This window comes from Eucalyptus grandis, chromosome 7, assembly GCF_016545825.1.
Source record: "Eucalyptus grandis isolate ANBG69807.140 chromosome 7, ASM1654582v1, whole genome shotgun sequence".
Classification (NCBI taxonomy): Eukaryota; Viridiplantae; Streptophyta; class Magnoliopsida; order Myrtales; family Myrtaceae; genus Eucalyptus; species Eucalyptus grandis.
The window spans coordinates 11,554,879-11,578,823 of NC_052618.1; the positions used below are offsets into that span (position 1 = coordinate 11,554,879).

General features: G+C 40.3%; 1 protein-coding gene across 1 annotated transcript; it reads left to right on the forward strand.

Annotated features, from left to right (window-relative positions):
* The first annotated feature begins 9,670 nt into the window (after nucleotides 1-9,670).
* On the forward strand, nucleotides 9,671-15,159 carry LOC104452752 (beta-xylosidase/alpha-L-arabinofuranosidase 2). The gene is made up of 7 exons (XM_010067225.3): nucleotides 9,671-10,715; nucleotides 12,413-12,700; nucleotides 12,816-12,985; nucleotides 13,085-13,182; nucleotides 13,288-13,638; nucleotides 13,743-14,153; nucleotides 14,237-15,159. Exons 1-7 carry the CDS (start codon nucleotides 10,272-10,274, stop codon nucleotides 14,845-14,847), a joined length of 2,373 nt encoding a protein of 790 aa, XP_010065527.2. The 5' UTR covers nucleotides 9,671-10,271; the 3' UTR covers nucleotides 14,848-15,159.
* The last annotated feature ends 8,786 nt before the right edge of the window (nucleotides 15,160-23,945 follow it).

Below are 23,945 nucleotides of genomic sequence, written 5' to 3' on the forward strand. Positions count from 1 at the left end.
TTGAGTTCAAAATTTTTAAAAGTGTAATTGAGTCCTAAAATTTTTAAAAAGTCCAATCAAGTTTTAAGATTTGTCATAAAAGTGCAATCGGGTCATATAACTTTTAAAAAGTGTAATGCATTAAATGACTTGATGTGAAAATTATCAAAATAGTCATAAATCTATTGTAATTTTCTAATTTAGTTTTAATTTTCTGTTAATTATGTCAATTTAATCCATCCGATCATTTTGAGCCAATTAGCACTAATGTGAACAATTTTTTAATGAAATTTTCTTCACTTTCTTCTCTTTCCTCTAGCCAATTTCTAGTGGAGACTGGCCAAAGGGCTCAGGGAAGCCTTGCCGTGGTTAGGCGACCTTGCCCAGGTTGCCAACTAAGTTGGCGAGGGTTGAGCCTTGTCGGTCATGGGCGAGGCTTAACCTCGCTGGAAGTTGCAAGGTTGAAGGCTGCGACCTCGCATGCTTTCTAGTGAGGGTTGCCAATGGCTAGGCAAGGCTCGCTTGCATTGGATCTTGGCGAGGGTCAAGCCTTGTTGGCCATGGGCAAGGCCCCACTTCGCTAGAGGTCGTGAGGTCGAAGGTCGTGACGCCGTGCGGCCTCTGGTAAGGGTTCCCAGTGGTTGGGCAATGCTTGTCCACATAGATTTGGCGAGGGTTGAGCCTCGTTAATCATGGGTGAGGCTCAAGCTTGCTAGAGGCCGCAAGGTTGAAGGTCATGACCTCACGTAGCCTTTGGTGATGGCTACCAATGGTTGGACGTGGCATGCCCTCATTGGATTTGGCGAGAGTCGAGCCTTGCCGACCATGGTGATGCCTGACCTCACAGGATTTGACAAGGCTCGACCTCATCCATGCCAGAGGTAGGCGGGGCCTTGACTAGCTATGGCGAGGGTGGCCTCACCATCGTTGGGCAAGGCTCGCCCTCATAGTGGCCAGCTAGAGGAAGGAGAGACGAGGGAGAAGGAGAAAAAAAGAAAAAGAAAAGAAAAATATGAATAAAGAATAAAAAAATTGAAAAAAAAAATTATTGAAAATTATTTACGTCAACGTCATTGGATGGGTGATATCTAGGGGTGTAAATGGTTCGGTTCGGTTCGGTTCGGTTTTTGAAAAACCGAACCGAACCGAACCGTTCATCTTCGAATCCAGAACCGAACCGAAATTTTGGTTCGGTTCGGTTCGATTTGGTTCGGTTTTCGGTTTTCGGTTTTTAGCCTTTGGTTTTTGGTTTTTGTTTTTTTTTTTTTTTTTCTGTTAAACTTAGATTTCTCCACTTTTATTTCTCCATTTTTATTTGTTGGTTCGGTTCGGTTTGGTTAACCGATAAAACCGAACCGAACCGAACCGAAAATTTTCGGTTTTTAATGAAAACCGAACCAAATGAAAACCGAACAAAAAACCGAATTTTTCGGTTCGGCTCGGCTCGGTTCGGTTCGATTTTCGGTTCGGGAATTGACACCCCACCGATATCTACGTCAATGCTAGCTGGCTAAAATTGATCAAATGGAGTAAATTGATATAATTACAAAAAGTTTAGGAGATTGAATTGGCAAAGAAAAAAATTTAAGACTGAATTGAAAAAATTATAATAAATTTAAGATTATTTTGATAATTTTTTTTTATGACTTGACTGTATTAATTTAATAAATTTTAAAATTTAATTGAATTGTCTGAGCCAAATTTCTCTTGCTTTTGAAATCTGTGCAAGGTTGGGGCTCCACCACTTTCGATCCATCCAAGAACAATCCACCGACCCGAATTAATGTTCCTGCGGCGCCCGGATTTAGGAAAAAATTGCAGCAATTGGCCCCCGTGGCCTTCAATTCCTGGAGTCTGTCGGCCTTCCCATTGTCTCAATCAGAACGACCCTAATATCTTGCGGGTACTGGAGCAGTAGAGAAAGTTATTGCATTTGTACCAAGCCGATTTACTTCACAATCGTGTTCATTTCGATTTTGAATGAGTTTTGCGAATTCTCGGATCGCGGCTTGAAGTCTACAGTCCTTTTTTAAGGAAGAACGTCTGATTCTAAAGAAGTTTGGCCACAATTAAAGTCAACCGCTTGATCTAGTGAATTTTAGAACTTTCAAGTCATCTCATTTATATATAGTTTTGATCATTTTAATTGTAAAAGGACTTCAAAATGTTTAAACCAGCTGTTAGGGGGGCATATTTGGTTCCAAAGAAAGAATGTCTATTTCAAAGAAAGCTTTATTACAATTTACGGTCAGGTGCTTGACATTGTGAACGTATTGGAAGTGACATTGGGAAAATTGCTTTAATGAAATGATGTTGGACTAATATTTACAAAGCACATGTATTAATAAAAAGAAAAAACATATAGATTCACCAATGGTTACTTTCTCATGTAAAAACCTGCTAATCACATTGATAAGTTACTAACCACGTTAAAACTGCAAGTTGCTAAGTAGATGGAAAAATTGCAAGCTGTTGAGATGGTCTTTTTATATGAAAGGTTCAACCTGCAAACTTGCTAATGGGTTTGCTTTTATTTGTTTAATATGATCCAATAATTGGCAATGACTTTATGCAATTCATCAACTCGTGTAGCTTTCTCACTTTATACTTTTGCCGATTAAATCTTATTAACAACTCAAGCACTCCGGGCTTGTTCCAGGGAGGCCATGCGACCCTCGCTTGAGGTTTTTAGATATGGGCCTCCGTGACTTGAACTCCCATGACTCAAGATATAAAATCACTTAGGGTTGTCGTTTAGAGACCCAACCACTTTCTTCCTTTTTTTTGGAAAAAAAAAAAAGGGAATAATACCTACGTGGACATGCCGGGCAGCCTGCCTGATGGTTCAAAATACTTGGCAAAGTGGTTGCCAAACGCAACTTGGAAGGTTCAACCCGCAAACTTGCATTTTAAAGTCTTGCTCAGTGTTGCATTTATACTTTTTCCGATTAAATCTTATTAACAACTCAATCACTCCAGTCTTGCTCCCCGTTCAGGACCCACTTCCTTCCCTTTTGGGAGGGCAGATCTCAATATTTCTGCACTTATGTTGGTTTAAAAGATCCATCTGAATAATAAATACTCTCTCCTACCGACGTACTCAAAAAGCTTAGCTTAGTACGGTGCTTAATCATTCCACCCCTTTCATCTTCTCCCTGTACTTGGCATTCCTATCTCGACCAGTCCCAATCTAGACACAATCTCCATGGCCCCAAATCGGTCCGGCACCCGAAACCCGACGCCAGTTGAGCCCGGCATGAGGCTCTGCCGAATCTGACCCCAACAACCAGTCCACCCGAGGCTTTTCCTCGTGCTTCCTTTCGATCATGATGACAAAGTCTGTTCCTTTAACACGCGGTGTAATAAATAAGGAAGGTTTTGCTCGAGCGGATGGTACTGTCCAGGCAACTTGCCAAAAATGGGCCCCCCCCACACGAGCCCTCGATTTCTCCCCAATTTCATTTTTGGCCCTACCGTCATCGTCACATGCTCCAGCTGCAGTGCATTACGGTTGACCAACTTTCTACTTCTTCTTCTTCTTCGTCTCTTCTTTTTCCTGCGCTACTTTACAACAGCCGAGCTGGAGTGGGGCCCCCGTGTCCCAATCGCCTCTTCCCCGTGACCGCGAGTATCTCGTCGGGCCCCACCGCAAAGGAAAACGCCGATCTCCCATTGGTCCTCCTCTTCAGCGGCCCTTCTCATCCTCCGCCCCTAGTCACTTTCATGAAAAGGGTGGAGAATACCGATTCTACAAATTTTGGGAAAATTTTATTACAAAATAATTTAATCTTTTAGGCCCCATCTTAATAATATCCCTCATCTTACTTAATTAAGGAATATCGACTTTTTTTTTTGGTAAGGAATCTCGACTTTTTTTTTCGTAAGGAATCTCAACTTTTTATCGTTTGCTTTTTTGGGAATTTTTTATATTCCTAAACAGTTCCAACAATAAGGAAAAAGAAGAAGAAAGAAATTGATCTTTGATGTTTTGGTGGCAGTACATGGGACTCTAAGACCCTGGAGCCCGGTTGGACTTGCTAAGTTGGAAGGCACAATTTAAAAATGCCAAGATGTACGATTAATATAATGAAAACCCCAAACTTGTACATTTATGACATTTATCCCAAATTAAATATTTTAATTATTAAAATATTCCGAATTGATATATATGTGACAAATTTGTCCTCCATTAGTTTAAAATTTGACGTAAGAACCTAAATTAATATATCCGTCAATTACCAATTTAGTAATTTGATTGTAAAATTTAATGGAAATAAGTGGAGGGTAAATTTATCATAAATTTACTAGTTAGAGGTTTTTTGTGATTAAAAAATTAGTATAAGATAAATTTCATAGGTGTACTAATTTAGAGTTTTTCATAGTATTAGCCCATTAAGGAATCTCGACTTCTTATGGCTCCAATAATGAGACAAAAAACCCAATCTTTGATGTTTGGGCAGCAGTACATGGGACTTTGTGACCATTCAGCTCGATCGGACTTACTACGATATGATTTGAACGAGCCTGGACAAAGCATGTTCCTTCTTGATTGAGGACCACCCAGTCGAGTTAGATCCTATCACAAGCAAAGCTTGTTGTTACCTTGAATCATGGACCAGGTTCCTTGTCCTTGCTGGTCTTATCCCGATTAGAACTAGTCCATACCTATCGTTATCAAAAGCATCCACATTTACGCTTTTGAGAGCGATCTTGATAGAGAAATTACACTGATGATAAAGACATGGATTAAATTACAAGTTCCATACAGCAATAAAGTTGCCCAATGAGCCACAAATGGCCAGGATTGCGTCCCCATCTTTTCGCACTTTTTGCCCCCGTTCGTTGCAGGAATCTCTTTTCCTTCACCCCGCTCGCGGCCTTTGGACAATAGGCTTGGCCTGTTGGGTGTCTTCTACGGTACCTGTGAGCTGTGATAAGTGTTTCCTTCCTCCCTTTTGCTTTTGCAAAAAGGGAAATTGATTTCTCAAGTCGGAATAGAGTGAAGATGACGCTTTTGTTCCTTCTTTGATTCGACACCCGACTCAATGAAGAAATTCTACTTTTCTTCTGTTGATTTCTCGATTGGATTGGACCCAATTGGTGCTTCAATAGCCCCTTTTTCAGTTGTTGGCATTTCGAGATGCTTTCGAGCTTAAAAGAGGACAGATTGCACGCAAGATGCTTCGAGCTTAAAAGAGGACAGATTGCACGCAACAAAATGGTGCCAACAACTGAAAAAAGGGGCTATTGAAGCACCGATTGGGTCCAATCCAATCGAGGGCACCAACCATATCGTTCATTATAAGGTAGGTGATGGCAATGATTGCGCAATGATGGGTTAGTACAAAACTAACTTTATCTTTCGTTCATGATAGGATCGTTCCAACTCCACTGTCGGCTGATGATCTTTCGCTTCTTCTTCGGAGCATTAAATGTTGCGATTTAATACGCAAGTTATCATGAGAATTGAGCATACATATCAAATGTTATGCTTATAATACTTTCGATTAATGCCGATAAAATTCTCAAATCAGTATATCCATGAGACAATTACCTGAACTAATTTTGTTTGATAGAAGACCTAAACATGAGCATCCTCAACTCAAATCTACTTTTCAACGGCATTCCGCTCGATATTTAGGTAAAATTTGTCATATTCCATGTCCAATCCATCTTGCAATCACGTGTTATGTGTGTTGACGCAAAGGTATTGGAAAAAATATTGATAGGTGGTAGATTTGGGTTGTTTGAGATTTTTTGTAAAATAAAAATTAATTTGGGATAAATATGTCATGGAATACTGTTTTGGTATTTTTAATGGTTTGAACTCTACTTTGCAACGAAGGTGGAACTATTTTTGATTAAATTCTACATCGCTAATCTCCATGGAGTAGTTTCTTGAGTTGGTTCCAACAATCCTCCCAATTTTGATCATCGGAAAATGCTAATTTTTTTGGCATTTCAGGTTGCATGACTTAATGTTCTAGTGACACGACTTTGTCATGATCATTATTGACTCCGAAGGAACCTTGCACCCATAGCAAGGTACATTAATTATCTTTGTCGCAAATTATCAATAGGGTATATCAAATCTAGGTCTAGTCATGCCTCATCCATATCACTTATATTTTATTGTATGATCCATTATCTCAAAAATGTACACCAAAAGAGGAAAAGGAGATGAAGTGAAGAGAAAATCGAACTGGGTTTTGGCCGTCCCATGTGACATATCGACATTCATGCAATTGTTGATTTTGAGATTGAGAATATATGAGCAATCCATCGGATACGAAATGACCAGAGTGTCAATTAGGTTATGCAATGTTCACTGGCTTCATTTAGGATTCTATTGAAGATTATGCAATGCAAGAGTCGTTGCAATCACCTCTAAAGTTCTTCTCATTTAGTGCGCTTGCTTGTCTTTCACAGCATCCTTAGTTCGAGGGTTCGACTGGCTTGAAGTGTGGAACCCAATCTATGCTTCAATGATTCTCCATTTCATAAAGAAAAAAATAAAAATAAATAAGGGAAATGAATTTCTCATGTCAACATCGAGTGAAGAAGACGTTTGCTCTTCTTTATTTAACACCCAACTCAATAAAGAAATTCGCCATTTTCTTTTTGCTCCATTTTCTTGCATGCATTTTTCGTCCTATTTGTGTTCGAAGGCATCTCGAAGAGGGGACAAAGTAAATAAAAACAAGACGTGTATTGAAGGAATATTAGGGTCCCCCAGAGGCACCAACCATTTCGTTTTCTATAAAAGCTCGACTGGCGTCGCATTGATTGTACGTATGGGGATACTACAAAATTAACGTTATCTTCTTTTCATATGATAGAATCGTTCCAGCTTCATTGGCGGCTCATGATCTTTCCCTTCTCGTTTGGAGTATACTATGTCGTGATGTGGTGTACAATGTTATCTTGAGAATCGAGCATGCGTGTTGAATGTTATACTTATTATAATCCTCATCATGGTCAATACCATTAAAAGTCCTAAACCCCCATGGTACTTTCACCCCCAAATTATTCTTGTCTCGTAAAAAATACAAAACGGTTATTCTGACGTAATTCTACTCTCCGTTGGCATTTCATCCAATGCTTTGTTAAAAGGGATACGTATCAATACGGGTGGGTTTTCCACGCCTAATTTGTCATTCTCCACGTCATATCTATTTTAAGAGTCGTCTGTCATGTGTGATAACTCATATGCATTATAATGAGATACTGAATGGAATAATGATGAATGGTAGATAAGGGTAAGAGGCAATAGTTGTATTTTTTTTTAATACGAAAATTAGTTTATGAATAAATGTATCATGAGGTACCAATTTGAGACTTTTAATTTTTAATTAGAGTGGAACTATTTTGGATTAGATTTCGTATGGTTAACCTTCACAAAATAATTCCTAGAGCCAATTCAAACAACTCCTCCTAGTTTCAATCATTATGAAAAGGGCTAATACTATAAAAAAATCTCAATCTGGGTATATATGTAATGCATTTACCGAAATTAGTTCTTGTGACAAAAAATTCAAATTGTTACCCTTATCCTACATTTACATCAAACTAAATTTTGTATCATAAAAGAAATCCAAAATCAATACACCAGCGTCACATTTATCTTAAACTAATTTCATGTGATCAAAAAACTCAGATCACCAGAATTAGGGATATTAGGGATTTGCCAATCTAAGACTTTGGTAATTTGGGATTTTTTTTTTGTGACATGAAATTTAATGTGGGCTAAATATGGCATAAACATACTAATTTGTGATTTTTGTGACACAAAATTAGTTTGCGACAAATGTAGCACGTGTATCAATTCGGAACCTTGATGACATGAAACTTAATATTAGGTAATTGTCGCATGAATGTGCCGGTTAAAAATTTAGATGATACAAAAATTAATTTGAGATAAATGTGGCACGAGTTTATCAATTTGAGATGTTTGATAATATTAACCCTCGAGAAAATTTTATTTTTTCAGCATTGTAGGCCGACATGACTTGAGCCATTCTATTGATTAGCCACAATGATCATTGAGTCCAAGGTTCATTTATTTTTCAATAATATGTGTCACAAAGTATCATAAGAGTAAACAAATTTCAGTTCTTTTCACTTTCTTTTTTGCGGAAGAAATTTTTGCTTTGCTTCCAAGAAAGGGGAATAATACCGTGGCGGCTAGACAAGCTTCATCCGTTGATCAAAATTATTATCATTGCTTCTGTTTTCTTGTATGACTTGAAGTTAATGCTCATAACATGACAATTTCATCTATATAATATGAAGAGAAAATCTAACCGGTTGGGTCCCTTCCATGTGACATATCGACATTAATTCATGCGATTGTTGACTTGAGTTCAAGAATCATGAGCAACCCACCTAATACGAGATGATCACGATGTGAATTGGCTTATCCGATACTCACCGTATTCATTTAGCACCCAATCACCATCGTGTGATGCAAGGGTCTTTGCAGTCACCTTCCTAATCCTTCGCACTAGATAGCATGATTGGCCTAGCGATCACATGCTCACTTATCTCTAATGAGATCTTGTATTCAAGCCTTTTGACCGATTTGTGGTCATTAGAGCTGGTAAAATGGGTAATAAACCCATATTATGATCCATTTTTTATGATTCATTTTTAGTTAAATGAGTCATATATGGGTCAAGTGAAAATTAAATATGGGTCGTAAATGGGTCAAGTGAAAATTAAATACGAGTCGGAAATAGATCAAGTGAAAGTTAAATATGGATCAGAAATGAATCTAAGAAAATAAAACACAAAAAGATATGAGTCTAAATGGGTTGTTAAGAAACCCACTTTAAACTGGTCATGGACCTGGGTTATATACTTCTTATACGATACTCATGTGATTTTCTATTTCATTAAAAGTACAGCAAATTTAAATAAAATGTTTGAATCAGCATGGTGAGCATTTTCATAATAATAAATAAAGATGAGGATCCTCTGCAATTTTAGGGTAACTGGACCGTATTGCTCTAAATTGACCAAAGTACCCCATTATTTAATTGGATTTACACTACAATAATATTTCATATCGTTTATATGTGGGATTTAAATGGAGCTTCTTCATACCTATAAGTTTTTAGATTTTGGATTGGACATTTTAAAATTTTATCAAAACAATATTCGGCATAGGTTTTACTGTGTATACAACCTCCTATTTGCCAAATTTCACACGTTAGAATACATATAATCTCCTTCCATCGATAAATTTAAATTTTTGGAACAAAAAACTCGAATCCTCTCTTCCCTTCTCCCTCCGTCTCTCACTCCCCATCCACCTCAGCTGCTCAGCCTCCCTCACCACCATTGCCGATCGCAAGCTCGCCGTCTCCGTCGCCGTCGCCATTGCGATCTCCCCAACCCCACCTCCCCCCTTCTTCTTTATCCCTAACCCTAGGACCTATGTTCTCTCTTTGCCACCAGTGGCGGAGGCTCTAAAGGCCACAACAGCAGTGGCGACAAGGCAGTGATGGCCCAAGGAGGAAGAAGAAGAAGAAGAAGAGTGGGAGAAGTAAAAAGAAAGGAAAAAGAAAAAGTCTAAAATAAATCTTAATCCTGAGTTGGATTTTCCTTTTCTCTTTCTTTTTTCTTTTCTTTTTGGCCCATCTCCTCCATATGTACAATCTCGAATTCGGCGTTAAATACTCCAACAAACTCCAAGCAAATCCCCCATCCCGTTCCCCCTCTCTCTTCTCTCCATCTCCGACGCCCGATTCCTCAGCCCCGCCTTCATTTTTCACGAGAAGAAACCTCATCGACGAGCAACCCAAAACCACATCCATTTCAGCCATCGACACTCTGCTTGCTGACTCGGTCTCTGTCCCCCTCCCCTCCCTCTCTCTCTCTCTCTCTCTCTCTCTCTAGGCGTTCAGACAAGTTGGCAGTAGCATCCAAACAAGGAAAAGCAGACCCCCCCTTTGTTTATCGAGGAGAGACAGAGAGAAACCCAATCACGGGCTCGTCTAGTGCTTTATCCACTAGTGCACTGTTGCTAGTGTATGTATAGACCCATTAAGATTCTCCCTGTTGGCATCCTCCATAGCAAGCGCCTCATTCACTGCAGCCTCGTTTTTCTTCCTCCTGTTCCTCGTCCGATAGCCCATCGGCAATCACGGGCTGCTACAAAACAAACGCCTCCCCCCTGTTCAGCACCGCGTCCCAGCCTTATATAACCCACGTATTGCTCGTCTTTCCTCCGTGTCGCGGGGCATTGCATTTGTTCAGAGAGTTGCTCTCGGGAGGTCGCGCGCCCTCCCATGATGACCCCTGCCCAGAACAGAGCGCCGAAGGTGTCCTCTGTTTTGCTCTGCCTCTGCTGCATTCATGCGTTCTTCTCGTGCGCCGTCCGTCTGGTCGCGGGCCAGACGCCCAAGCCGGTATTCGCCTGCGACGTGGACGGCAACCCGAGCCTCGCCGCCTTCGGGTTCTGCAACACGTCGTGGGGGGTCGAGGCGCGGGTGGCGGACCTGGTGCAGCGGCTCACCCTGCAGGAGAAGGTCGGGTTCCTGGTGAGCGGCGCCGGCAATGTGGACCGCCTGGGGATCCCCAAGTACGAGTGGTGGTCGGAGGCGCTGCATGGGGTGTCGTACGTCGGGCCCGGGACCAAGTTCTCGAGCCCCGTCCCCGGAGCGACCAGCTTCCCCCAGGTGATCCTGACGGCGGCGTCGTTCAATGCCACCCTGTTCGAGACCATCGGGAAGGTTAGCGAGTTCACATCATATCACTCTCTCACTCTTCCTCTTTCTTGCGCTTCTCTGCTTTTGACTTCCGCGTGCAGATTTGGATATTGTATTCGTGTCCGCCCGTCGTAGTTGTCCGCATCATGCACAATGATATGATATAAAAAAGCTCGAAACTTTTTCCAACGTGATAAGAAAGTTCGTGACAGACGGCCATCAGAACGGCTGGCGGGGACCACCGGCCACTGTCACTCGAATCGGTAGATGCATTGCGCACAGTGAAATCAGAAACTTCACACCGTTACATAAGAATTTTCATGTAAAAATAGCCGCGTCAAGATTCTGTGAATTCTTTTCATGTCATTCCTCCGATCTAAGTTTCTGCGTTGGCGGCTACTGTTCCTGATATTCAGTTAATGCATGTTGACATTTGCGACCGACGTCCTAACTCGTAGTGTCGCATCTTGATTGCCATTCTATATCTTAACTCTCTAAATGCTGCATTAAACAGGCCCCGATATATGTCATAGGTAGTGCTGGATGTAGGATTTACGCCGTTTCTTCATCCACTATTTGATTTGAATCCGAACCCACAAACTACAAGATCGAGAAGTGCAAATGCACATTGCTGCAGATGATTTCTCAGCTCCTTGCTGTGAGATTCCTGATACTAGGGAAAATGAAAACTCGCTTTTTTTGAGGTGAAACTGCAATGATGACAATGGCCATGAAAAGTACTATGAAACTGGGAGGAGTAGAAGCGTCAGGTTCTGTAGGGGAAGAAGATCTTTTGGTTGGATTCTCAACCACTCTGGCATCGGTTGGTGCTACCTTTTTAGCTGTACACCATATGAAATGCAGTAAATGCAACCCCCCTAAAGAAAAAAATAGAGAGAGCTGACCGACCCTGACTTTAAAGGCACTAGGCTAAAGTCTATCCATGCTTGGCTTGTTCCCACTGCCAAGTTTGACAAAAACATCAACAAACCTTCAACTGGGTTGTCTGTACTATTGTGGAAAAACAAGTAATGTCGACACAAGAATTAGTAAGTTTTGATCCTGTGTAGGGTTGCTGCATGAGGAAATCTTGCATACATTGAAGGACAGTAGAGAAGGGTCTCTGCATCTATGAGTATCACCATCATTTGGAACTGTTAGGTTGGTGTTTATTAGTTGGTGGAGATGATAATTACTGGAGCTGGCAAAAGGAGGGTGGTGTCATGAGCATTGCCATGTCATTGCACAAAGTTAGTTCCTTCCTTCGCACTCAATGAGGGGGACCAATTTCAATTGTTAAATGCTGGAAACAGAAAGTATTTTATAAGGGAGGAGTGTTTAGATGATTCCGCCAGAGTTTCGAATATATTGGAAGAAAGGATAGACAAGACTGTGACCGGAAAATAAGAGAAAATCACGAGTTGAGTGATTTAAATTTTCGTGAAATGGGGGAATAAGGAAACACAAGTGAATCTTTTCCTAGTGATCATATAAGAATACATGATCTGTTTCTTGACAGTACTTCTGCAATACCCAAGTTTAAGACTATTTCATTCCAATACCCCTAGATTTCATACTATCTTGCTGATTGTTGTCGCATTTGTAGTCCGGAAAAGAATTAGTTTCTCATTCCAACTAGGACAAAAAGTTAAACATTCTAAAGCTCTGCACAATAATATGGAGAAGAGTAGACGAATTATGCAATAGCTTTGCTGAAGCAGGTGGTTTCGACAGAAGCCCGGGCAATGCACAATGTGGGGTTAGCCGGATTAACGTTTTGGTCCCCAAATGTCAACATATTCAGAGACCCGAGATGGGGGCGGGGCCAGGAGACTCCGGGGGAAGACCCGCTGCTTTCGAGCAAGTATGCGGCAGGTTATGTCCGAGGCCTACAAAAGAGCGACGACGGAAATGCGGACCGGCTTAAGGTTGCTGCCTGTTGCAAACATTATACTGCATATGATGTCGATAACTGGAAGGGTGTCAATCGCCTTACCTTCAACGCTGTGGTAAATAGCAATTTTTGGACTTCTGTTTCGCTTTCATTCAATTTGATTTATCAACCAGTTACATGCATAACCATGTCAAGTTAATCTCCCGAACCTGTTGTGGTGGACTGATTAGGTAACACAACAAGATTTAGATGATACGTTTCAACCGCCATTCAAGAGTTGTGTCCTTGACGGCAATGTTGCGAGTGTGATGTGCTCCTACAACCAGGTTAATGGTAAGCCGACATGTGCAGACCCGGACCTTCTTGCTGGGACCATCCGAGGAAAATGGAAATTGAACGGGTAACTTTCCATTTCACTTTCCATTTCTCGTGCATTGCTATTCAATACTTTTGATCGATTATTGTGACGTTGTTTATGCAAAAGGATCGGTTAATGCAGATACATCGTTTCGGATTGCGATTCGGTGGAAGTTTTGTATGACAAACAACACTATACTAAAACACCAGAAGAGGCTGCAGCTAAGGCCATTTTGGCAGGTAGATGCAATTTCATACTGTGCTTTGATCGATTACAACGAAGGCGCTTGAGAATTTGCCGCAGAATGCTTTTGTGTCGATGATTGTTATTCACTTTTTGAACAGGGTTGGATCTCAATTGCGGATCTTTCCTTGGCCAACACACCGAAGCTGCCGTGAAAGGTGGATTGTTGAATGAATCCGCGGTAGACAAGGCCATCTCTAATAATTTTGCCACGCTGATGAGGCTCGGGTTCTTTGACGGTGATCCGAGGAAGCAGTTGTATGGAAAGCTCGGCCCGGACGACGTGTGCACACCGAGCAACCAGGAGCTGGCCCGCGAAGCTGCAAGGCAAGGGATTGTGTTGCTTAAGAACACGGCAGGATCATTGCCCTTGTCCTCGACCGCCATAAAGTCCTTGGCGGTGATTGGACCAAACGCCAATGTCACGAAGACCATGATCGGGAACTACGAAGGTGATCGAAGAATTTAAGCGATAGACCGCGCAACGTTGGATCAGCTTCATTATTTGTACCTGTCGCAGTAAATACCTTAATTACAAGTCCCATTTTCCTTGCAGGCACTCCTTGCAAGTACGTGACGCCTTTGCAAGGCCTAGCAGCCATCGTTTCGACAATGTACGTGGCCGGCTGTGCGGATGTAGGATGCAGCACGGCCCAGACAGACGACGCGAAGAAAGCTGCGGCTTCGGCAGATGCAACGGTGCTTGTGATGGGCGCCGACCAGTCGATTGAGAGGGAGGATTTTGACCGGGTCAACCTCAACCTCCCAGGCCAGCAGTCGCTCTTGGTCTCAGAAGTGGCGAACGTGTCGAAGGGGCCTGTGGTCCTCGTGATCATGTCTGGGGGAGGGATGGATGTATCCTTCGCCAAGGACAATGCAAAGATAACGAGCATTTTGTGGGTTGGCTACCCCGGCGAAGCCGGCGGCGCTGCAATGGCGGACGTGATTTTTGGGGACCATAATCCTAGTAAGATTCAGAGTCTTTCGCCACTTCAAATTTTGCAATCCTTGTTCTGATTCACAGAGTCGCTAAACTTTAACTTGAATCAGGTGGAAGATTGCCGATGACGTGGTATCCGCAATCATACGTGGACGCCGTCCCAATGACAAATATGAACATGAGGCCCGACCCAGCCACGGGCTACCCCGGCAGGACATACCGCTTCTACACCGGGCCGACTGTGTACTCATTTGGGGATGGGCTGAGCTACTCCAGCTTCAGCCACGGTCAAGTCCAAGCGCCACAGCTCGTGTCCGTGCCCTTAGATGAGGGCCACATTTGCCACTCGTCGGCATGCGAATCGTTGGAAGCCAAGAGCGAAACATGCTCGAATCTGGTCTTCGACGTGCATCTGAACGTCAAGAACGTGGGAAGGTTCAGCGGCAGCCACACGGTGTTCTTGTTCAGCAGCCCTCCATCGGTGCACAGGTCGCCCCAGAAGCACCTGCTGGGCTTTGAGAAGGTGTTCTTGGCCTCACAAAGTGAGGCGCAAGTGCAGTTCAAGGTCGACGTTTGCAAGGATCTGAGCGTGGTCGACGAGCTCGGTGGCCGGAAGGTCGCCCTGGGGACGCATGTCCTCCACGTCGGCGACCTGAAGCATGCGTTGAGCGTGCAGATTGGATCGTCCGGGCTCTCCCTGAGCCCGCCGAGACATTTCTGAATAAAGAAATCAAAGTGATAAACGTTTGAGAGATGTTCGCAAGAACTCCCTCTCAACCGATCGTCATGTAGCCAAACTGTTCAAAAGCAAATTGAAGTTTCGACTACCATGAAGCAACTCACCTTTGTTTTTGATTTACATCATTGAAAATAAGAAAACACAACAGGCCAATTTTTATTAGAGAAGCTGATGGTAAAATCATGATTGATGCTTCCCCATTAAAATGCTAGAGATTTATCAATACTTTTGTAAAAGTATTAATTTGTATTTGGTTGTATCAAAGTTACAATCTATTCCAATTATTTACCATTATTTATTTGCGTGGCATACAGCATGAATCGATGAGCTAAAATTACCTCGTAACTTAATTGAAGAAAAATAGGTAATATTGTTCAAAGTAAGGTGGTAATGCCTATAAGAACTAATAATTTTAACACATTGATAAGTTATACAAATAAATAATGATAAATTATTACATAATTTGGTAATTTGGAATTGACCAAATAAATTTCGGTAGATGACTCAAATAAGAGTTGGTGAGCTCAAATGAGTTATAGTTTGCAATTGAAGTAAAACTGATAAATCACTATTCGTTTGTTTTGTGGAAAACGTAATATTTGAATTTTCTTTTTCTAAATGTGATTGGTTATATCAATTAGAACAATTAATCAACGGAAAAAGCTTTCATTATTGATAATAATTTATACTTAGTAGTTTCGTGGATGATGAAATTATTTTCATTCAACCATTGTTGTAAGTGGTACAAACAATTATATTTAGAAAAAGTTTTTCCAAATTACAGGTTTCTCACAAAACAAAAACATCCTAATATGAAGTTAATAACTGTAAATTGTTTGTAAGCTACGCAAATGTATTTTGGAAGTTGCCACAAATAATCATGAGTTTGAGGGGACTAAATAATGTTGGTAATTGAGTCCAAAAATGGTTAGAAAAGTAAAGATAATTTGGACCTAGGTAGGTCCCTAAAAAGCCTATAGGGAAACAAGGGAAGGACTCCTATAGGGTAAGAGTCCCCACGCTCCTATTGCTAAATGGTGGGGTAGGTCAGTTGATAGCCGATGGCCCCTATTTTTGGGTGTCCCACAGTGCTAAACTCAATGGATGGAGGCAATTCCCACACCTCAATAAGTATAGTGGCTAGGGACATCTCTATAAAATTGATCTTGAGTAGGTACTGCAAAGGTTCAAGGGAGAAGAAATGTGAGAAATAACCCTGGGGTGGGACTTTCCAATGTCACCATCTATATTCTCTTTCAATTGGGAAGAAAAACTTGGCTGGGAGCAGAGGGGGTAGGATGTGTGGGCACCAGTACATTACAACAAGGAACGCATCCAAGTTGAATGCTGGGTTACTAAATTACTATTGGAGGCCTTTGTCGGGTTCTTCCAAACCTTGCTAACTTAAACTCATGCTTCGCATAGTGTCTTGAAATTGACTTATCAACCTAGTACCCCTTAGTTACAAGACATTGTGAGAAAAAAAGTAAAGATTGTTGGTAACTCAATTGGACAAGATTTGCTAAGGGTACATTTGGTAACTATTTTGTTCTTGGGAACAATTTTTGCTCAGATTTCTTGATTCTATTTATAGGAACAATTTCTGAGCATTTGAAAGCGCTTGACAAGTTGTTTAAATTTTATATTTCCGAAATAGAAATGCGTTTAATAAAATTCTTAAAATTTCTAATCTAAACCATTTTCTTTTTATCTTTTAATAATTTTATTGATTTTATTAATTTTTTCTCTTTTTCTTTATTTTTTCTTTCTCCCTTTTCACCTCCTCCTTTCTTTGGTCACTAGCCATGATTGGCGATCGTCTAGATAAGGGTTGGTGACCTCGCCAGAGCATAGTTGGCTTTGGTGACTCGAGCTTTGTCGTGAGCTAAGCAAGGTTGACCTCACCCAGCCAAGGCGAGGCTTAGGCCGACGAGCATCGCCATGGGTTGGCGACACTTCAGCAAGTTTGCTGGCCCTTGTCTGGCCGATCGCTGGCCATGGTTGAGGGTAACGACCAACCAAAGGAAGAAGAAGAAGAAGAAGAAGAAGAAGAAAAGGAAAGATAAGAAGAGGAAAGAGAAGAAAAGAGGAGAAAAGGAAAAAAAATTAGGCATGATTTTAGGAATGGTTATCGGGAAAAAGAAGCAACTATTTTCTACTTCTTAATTTTATTCTAAATCTATTCCTAAGAACAAAAAAATAAATTCTTATTTTCAGAAATATAAAATTTATCAAACGGATTTTTGTTCTTCTTTTATCTCGAGGAACAAAAGAACATAATCAGTCACTATTTTAAGCATTACCAAACGCGCCCTAAATCACTCAGCTAATAATTAGTAATTTCATATAAACGTCAGTAACCTTAACAATTGGTAACTTCACAGATAGATAGTGGTAAATTGTTATATAAGTTAGTAACCAAAGTGAAAAGAAAAAAAGCAACATCAATATGTAACTCAAATATAATTCAAAGAGTTTACATTAGTCGGTAATTTAATCGAGAAGAGTTAGGTAATTTTTTAAACTAACGTTCAAAAATTTGATAATAATTAATTTAACACAATAGAGAAATTTGCAAATAAATATTTGTAAATTGATCGATTTTGAGAGGACAAGAAAAACGACGGTTTTAATTATTCAAATAAGAGTTAGTAAACTTAAATTAGTTGATAATTTAATCCGAAAAAATTGATAAATTATTCAAATTATGATTGGCTTTTTTTTTTTTTCAACAAAATATGGTAACTTCAAAAGGTTCAAACAAATAATGATAAATAATTCAAATAAATTTTAAAAATAAAAAGCAATTGCCGACAAAATTTAAGAAAATTTATAAATCGCTTGAATTAAAATTTATAATTTCGTATGAGAAGATTTAGTAAATTTAAGGCGTTAAATAGTTACGGTATGCAAGTAAAGGTAGAATTCATTGCAATTTCACCTTTTGCAAGTCCTGTCCTATCCTGGACTTCCCGCCCGTCGAACTCCTTCCTTCGCTGCCGCAGCCGGCTGCCGCGGCTGCTGTGGCTGCCGCCTCCTCCTCCGGTTTACTCTCTTCACACTCTCCAAATCCTCTCGTGAGCGAAAACCCAGAAACAGTCCATACAACATACGCATCTGGGCATACATATGCGGTGCAGAGCGAGTCGCAGCTTCTTTCTGGCATTTCGTCGAACAGGTGGTGAGCGTGTCGCTGGGATTTCGGCACCAAGACTCGATCGACCGGAACGATGCCTGAAGTCTTCTCCCGGGTGAAATGTCGCGAATCTTGTTTTGCTGTGGTTTGGCATAACTTGAGGTGTTCCTTGCCCATCTTCTTGCGATAAATTCTCAGGGGAACGCTGTTGATTAGGAAACCGAGTCGTTCGATCAAGAAAGATCCTCTCTTGAACTGGCGGTCGCCTCTCGCTGATGGGTACATTAAAGGTAGGGCCACGATCAGGCATTGTGCAGCTAGCTTGACGGTGCTGGTACAAGCTAGAGATCCTGCTAACTCAGCAGTGAATTGGTGACCGCGGTTGATGAGCGTAGACATGACGATGCTTAGAAGTTGTATGAGCTACGTATGCAAATGGATGGGTTTCCTAGAAAATCTGTGGTACACAAGCTTATAGTGAGTTTGACTAAGACCCTCGATGTTCAGTGGCTCAACAAAGCGCATGGGTTGGTGGAACGCGCTTTCGAGGAGACTCATTTATCTCTCTTTCGGTCTCGCAAAGGGTGGGTTACCGGTTGCTGCATATACTGTTTTGAGGAAGTTGGTCGACATGGTAGAGTACCCCGGTTGCGGCTTGGTCCGCAATCTTGGCTTACACGTCTCAATTGATCATCGGAAGGTCGCCTTTAGGACACATGTCCTCCATGTCAGGGACTTGAAGCATGCATTAAGCGTGCGGATTTGATTGTCCGGGCTCTCCCTGAGCCTGCGGTGGAAATTTTGAAGTATACACCAATCTTCGCCGAGACATTTCTGAATGAAGAAATCAAAATGATATAAGTTTGAGAGATATAAATTATGAAAAATTTATATATTTGTAACAGATTTACCCTTAATTAGTTTCCGTTAAATATTACAGACCAGCTCTCCTTTTGGTTGGACTTGCTAAGTTCGAAGGTGTGATTTGAGCGAGCTCGGACGAAGCATGTTTCTTTCTTGGCTGGGGACCGCCCACTTGAGTTGATCACGTCACGAGCAAAGTTCGTTGTTATCCTCACATCATGAATCGAGTCCTTGCCCGTATGATCCCTAATCAACTCTAGTTGGTATTTATCGTTATCGAAAGCATCTGCATTTAAGCTTTCTGAAATCGATCTGGATAGAGAAACTGCCTGAATGAGAAAGACATAAATTAAATTACAATTTCCGTACGACAATAAAGTTGCCCGACGAGCCACGAATGGCCGAGACAGCATCCCTGTCCTCTCACGCTTTTTTCCCGACTCGGTCGTAGTGGGGAATCTCTTTTCCTCCCTGCTCGTGAGTGAAGGTTGGGATCTTTTCCGAGAGGTCATATGTTTCCTTCCTCCCTTTTGCTTTTGCAAAAAGGAAAATTGATTTCTTCCGTCGACATGGAGCGAAGATGACATTTTTGTTCTTCTTTGATTCCGCACCCGACTCAATAACAAAATTTACTTTTGTTTTGGTTGATTTTTTGCAACATTTTGTTGCGTGCAATGATTCCTCTTTTGAGCTGGAAAGCGTCTTGAAATGGCAATAGCTAAAAGGGGGCTATTGAAATTGTTGCGGAAAAAATGCCCAAAGATGCACCAATCAAAGCACAAATAATAAAGGATGAAAGCAAAATTGAAATTGCACGAAACATAAGATACGTGTGAAAAACTCAAAACAAGAAAAACTATAGGGAGAGAGGAATTTTGCTATCTTTAATAATGAGCATGAGAGTATAATCCAAAAGCTCTAAAAACTATTTGGTGAGCTACCAGATCTAAAGATCCAACGAGAATATAGAAAAAAAATAAAAATAAATGAAGAGATAATATGAAGGTTAGGATTTGAGATGTGTTATTAGATACATTTTTTTTTAATAGTCTCCATTCTAAAAATCCCTAAGACAAATCTGCATGGTCTATAATACCATTATCTCTAATTTGAAAGTCAAAACTCAATAAATGTCCATATTGACTTTAAATCTCCAAAAATGTATTATGCCAAATACCACAAGACCTCTCTCTCTCACCATTAAAAGTGACCACACAAGACTTCCCCAAAATAGCATAATCGACGATGCATACCCCTAAGCCTACGTGAACCTACTTGGTGTAGGAAAGAAAGGATGAACTGCCACCAACTAGGCCTAAGCAAATCAAATGGTTAAAACACCAATCAAATCCAAGCAATGCTTGAACTTGTTTAAAGGAACTAGCTTTGTCAAAATATTTGTCGGATTATCTAGTGTAGATAATTTTCTCATTGTAACTGTACGTTAAGCAATCTAATAATGCACAAAGTGATACCGTATGTCCATATATTTTGTCCTCTTGTGATGCATCGCGTTCCTAGTCAAAACAATTTGCATTTTGGTTATCGTAACATATAATGGAGGCTTCCTCCTGCTTAAGTTCTATAGTCAAATGCTTTGATCAAAGAGCTTCCTTTATATCTTGTGCTGTTACCATATACCGCTTATGCCGTTGCCATATACTTTGGTTTGATAGTGGATAAAGCAATAGTGTCATGTAAAATTGCTCTCCAACTAACCACAAAATCACCAAGTGTAAAAGTATAACATTTTCAAAGATCTCCTTTTGTCGAGATCGCTCACATAATCAAAATCAACGAAGTCAACAACCAAATGTTTTATATCACAACCTCCATCAAAGATCAAACTCACATTTGAGGTGCCTCGAGATATCGAAGAATCAATTTCACAAGTTGCCAGTGAGCTTTACTTGGATGTGCAATATACTTGCTCACAACACTAACAGCTTAGGACATATCTGAACGAGTGCAAACCATAACATACATAAGGCTATCCAAAATACCAGAATATGGAGCTTGAGACATCTCATCTTCTTCTTCTTTAGTTGTAGGCAATAAAGAAGCCGAAAGCCTAAAATGGGATGCTAAAGGAGTACTTACCAATTTTGCTCAAGATTTTCTCAGTATACTTCTTCTACGAGAGGTATAACTTTCAATCTGTTTGTCTCTCCGAATCTCCATACCTAGAATTTTCTTGGCAGCTCTAAGATTTTTCATATCAAATTCTTTGCTAAGTTGCCTCTTCAAATTTTGTATCTCTAATATGTTATATCCATATTTAATAGAAAACAAATAAAAGAAACATCATGCAATTTCTTATAGTACACACAACTGTCATGTGTACTTCGTGAGTGGCCATAACTCAATATAAAACTATAAAACCTTTTGTGCTAGATCATAAAGGGCTAAGACATATAGATTGTCTCTACTCGCGATGACTCAACAATGAATATCTCGGGTTTAGACATATAAATTGTCTCCTCAAGCTCGCCATGTAGAAAAGTGATCTTGACATCAAGTTGCTAAAGTTCTAAATCATAAAGGGCTATTAACGCGAGCAACACACGAATGGAACTATGTTTTACAACCGGAGAGAACACTTCATTAAAGTAGATTCTCTCTTGAGGTACGGACACTTGGAGTGCCAAAACTTGGCACAGAGGGACACTTAAGTGCCAATAATTTGAAAAGTGACACTTAGGGCGCGTTTGGTAATGATTCTGTTCCCGGGAACAGATTCAGATAATTTTTTTTTATTCTATTCCCAGGAATAATTTCTAATCATTTTAAGTTGTTTGGTAATTGTCCAATTTTTATGATTCTAGAATAGAATTGTGTTTAATACCGTGCTCATTGATTCTATTCCAAATCAATTTCTTTTAATTTTTAAATATTTTTTTTTTACTTTTTACTTTTCTTTTCTTTTCTTTTTTTCCTTTTCTCTATTCTTCTTCTTCTTCTTCTTCTTCTTTTGGCCGGCAACCTCACCAGAGTGTTGCCAGCCCTCGGCAAGGCCAGCCCTCATTGGCTGGCGAGCTCGCCGGACCGGTTGCTGGTGACCGACAGCAGCGGTGGCAGACGGCGGTGAACGGCGGCGAACAATGGTGTAGGACGACGATCGATGAAGATGAAGATGAAGAAAAGAGAAGAAGAAGAAGAGAAAATGGAAGAAGAGTTCATTTTGATTCTTAGATTTGTTCTCGGAACAAGAATCGGATTATGTTCCAAATCTACTTCTGGGAACAAACAAAATAGAAATTTGTTCTCGGGAACAAAAATTTTACCAAACGTAATTCTGTTCTCAAACTAATGAATAAAAATCAGAATAAAGCATTGTTTTGATGGTTACCAAATAGTGCCTTAAAAAATTGGAGCAAAATGGATCACTTAAGTGCCACTCCAACCAAAATCCGACCAAAATGCCGATATGACAATTTTCCGGTGAAGGAAGTGCAAAATGATGTTGTTTTGGTGCTAACATGGTAACAAAATTAATATAAAAATTAATAAAATTAAATTTAAAACTAAATTTATTTAAACAAAGGTGCATAGTCTAAAATACTCTTATCTCAAATTTGAAAGTCAAAACCCAAATAATGGATATGATCCAATTAAGGGCACTAACCCTATTGTTTCTTATAAACTAGATTGGTATAATTGATGGCATTAATACAGAACTATTGTATCCTTACTTCATGATAGGATCGTTCCAACTCCATTGTCTGTGATTTTTCCCTTTTTTTTTCCAAAGCATTAAATCTTATCATGTAATGCACAATTGATCAAGACAATTGAGCATGCATGTCCAAGGTTTTACTTATAATACTTTGGGATAATGCCAATAAAATTCACAAACTAGTACCTTCATGGTTTATTTACCCAAACTAATTTTTTTCTGACAAAAATCTCAACATATGTACCCCTTACTCAAATCTATCTTGCATCGGCATTCTACTTGATATTACATCAAAATAAATGTGTCAACACACGTGATTTCCACGTCAAATCCGTTATTCTCCACATCCAATCCATCTTGCAGTCATTTGTTACTGTGTTGATGCATACGCATATTAATGAGTTATTAAATGGAATATTAACGAGTGGTAGATTTGGGTTGATTGGGAATTTTTGTAAGATGACAATTAATTTATGGTAATGCGTCATGAGTAACTAGTTTGAGAATTTTAATGATATGAACTCTAATCCTCAATAAGGACACCCGGATCCCTAGAGTGTCAAAAGTTGGCACAAATGGACACTTAAGTGCCAAAATCAGAGTAAAATGGATTACTTAAAGCGTGAATCTGACCAAAATGCTAACGTGCGCAATTTCCGGCAAAGTAAGTGCAAAATGGCGTCGTTTTGCATGTTGATGTGGCTAAATAATGTCAAAACGACGTCATTTTGGTAGTGACATGGTAAATAATGAATATAATAATTAATTAAATTAAATTTAAAAAATAAATTTACTTAAAACATTTTAAATAAAATATATTAATATTAAAAAAAAAAAAAAAAAAGGGGAGGGAGGCGACTCGGGGTTGAAGCGGCTGAGGGCTAAGTCATCTTTGTTGCCGCTAGGAAGGGCCGGCAACGGAGGGGAGGGTTGGCCGGGGTCACCAAGCTTTGGCGAAGGCTCGGGGACCACCGGCGACCGGTGGCAGGCCCGTGACCCTTGCCAGATTTGGGTGAGGGCTGCGACCCTTACCCCAAATCAAGGACAAGGGCTCACAGCCCTCACCCAAATCCAGCAAGGGCATGCAGGCCCTTGCCGCAAGTCAGGCCGGGGTCGCCGGCCCGGCCGAGGCTCGCAGCCCCAATCGACCCTCCCCCACCTTTCGGTGACGGCGAGGAGGCGGTGGCGGCAGTGAGGGCTGAGCCCTCATCCGTCGGCTACCTTCCTCCTCCTCCTCCACCTTTTTTTTTTTTTTTAAATAATAATAATTAATTAATTAATTAATAATTATTATTATTATTATTATTATTATTATTATTATTATTATTATTATTATTATTATTATTATTATTATTATTTTATTTTAACTTTAATTTATTTAATTTTTATATTAAAATACAAATT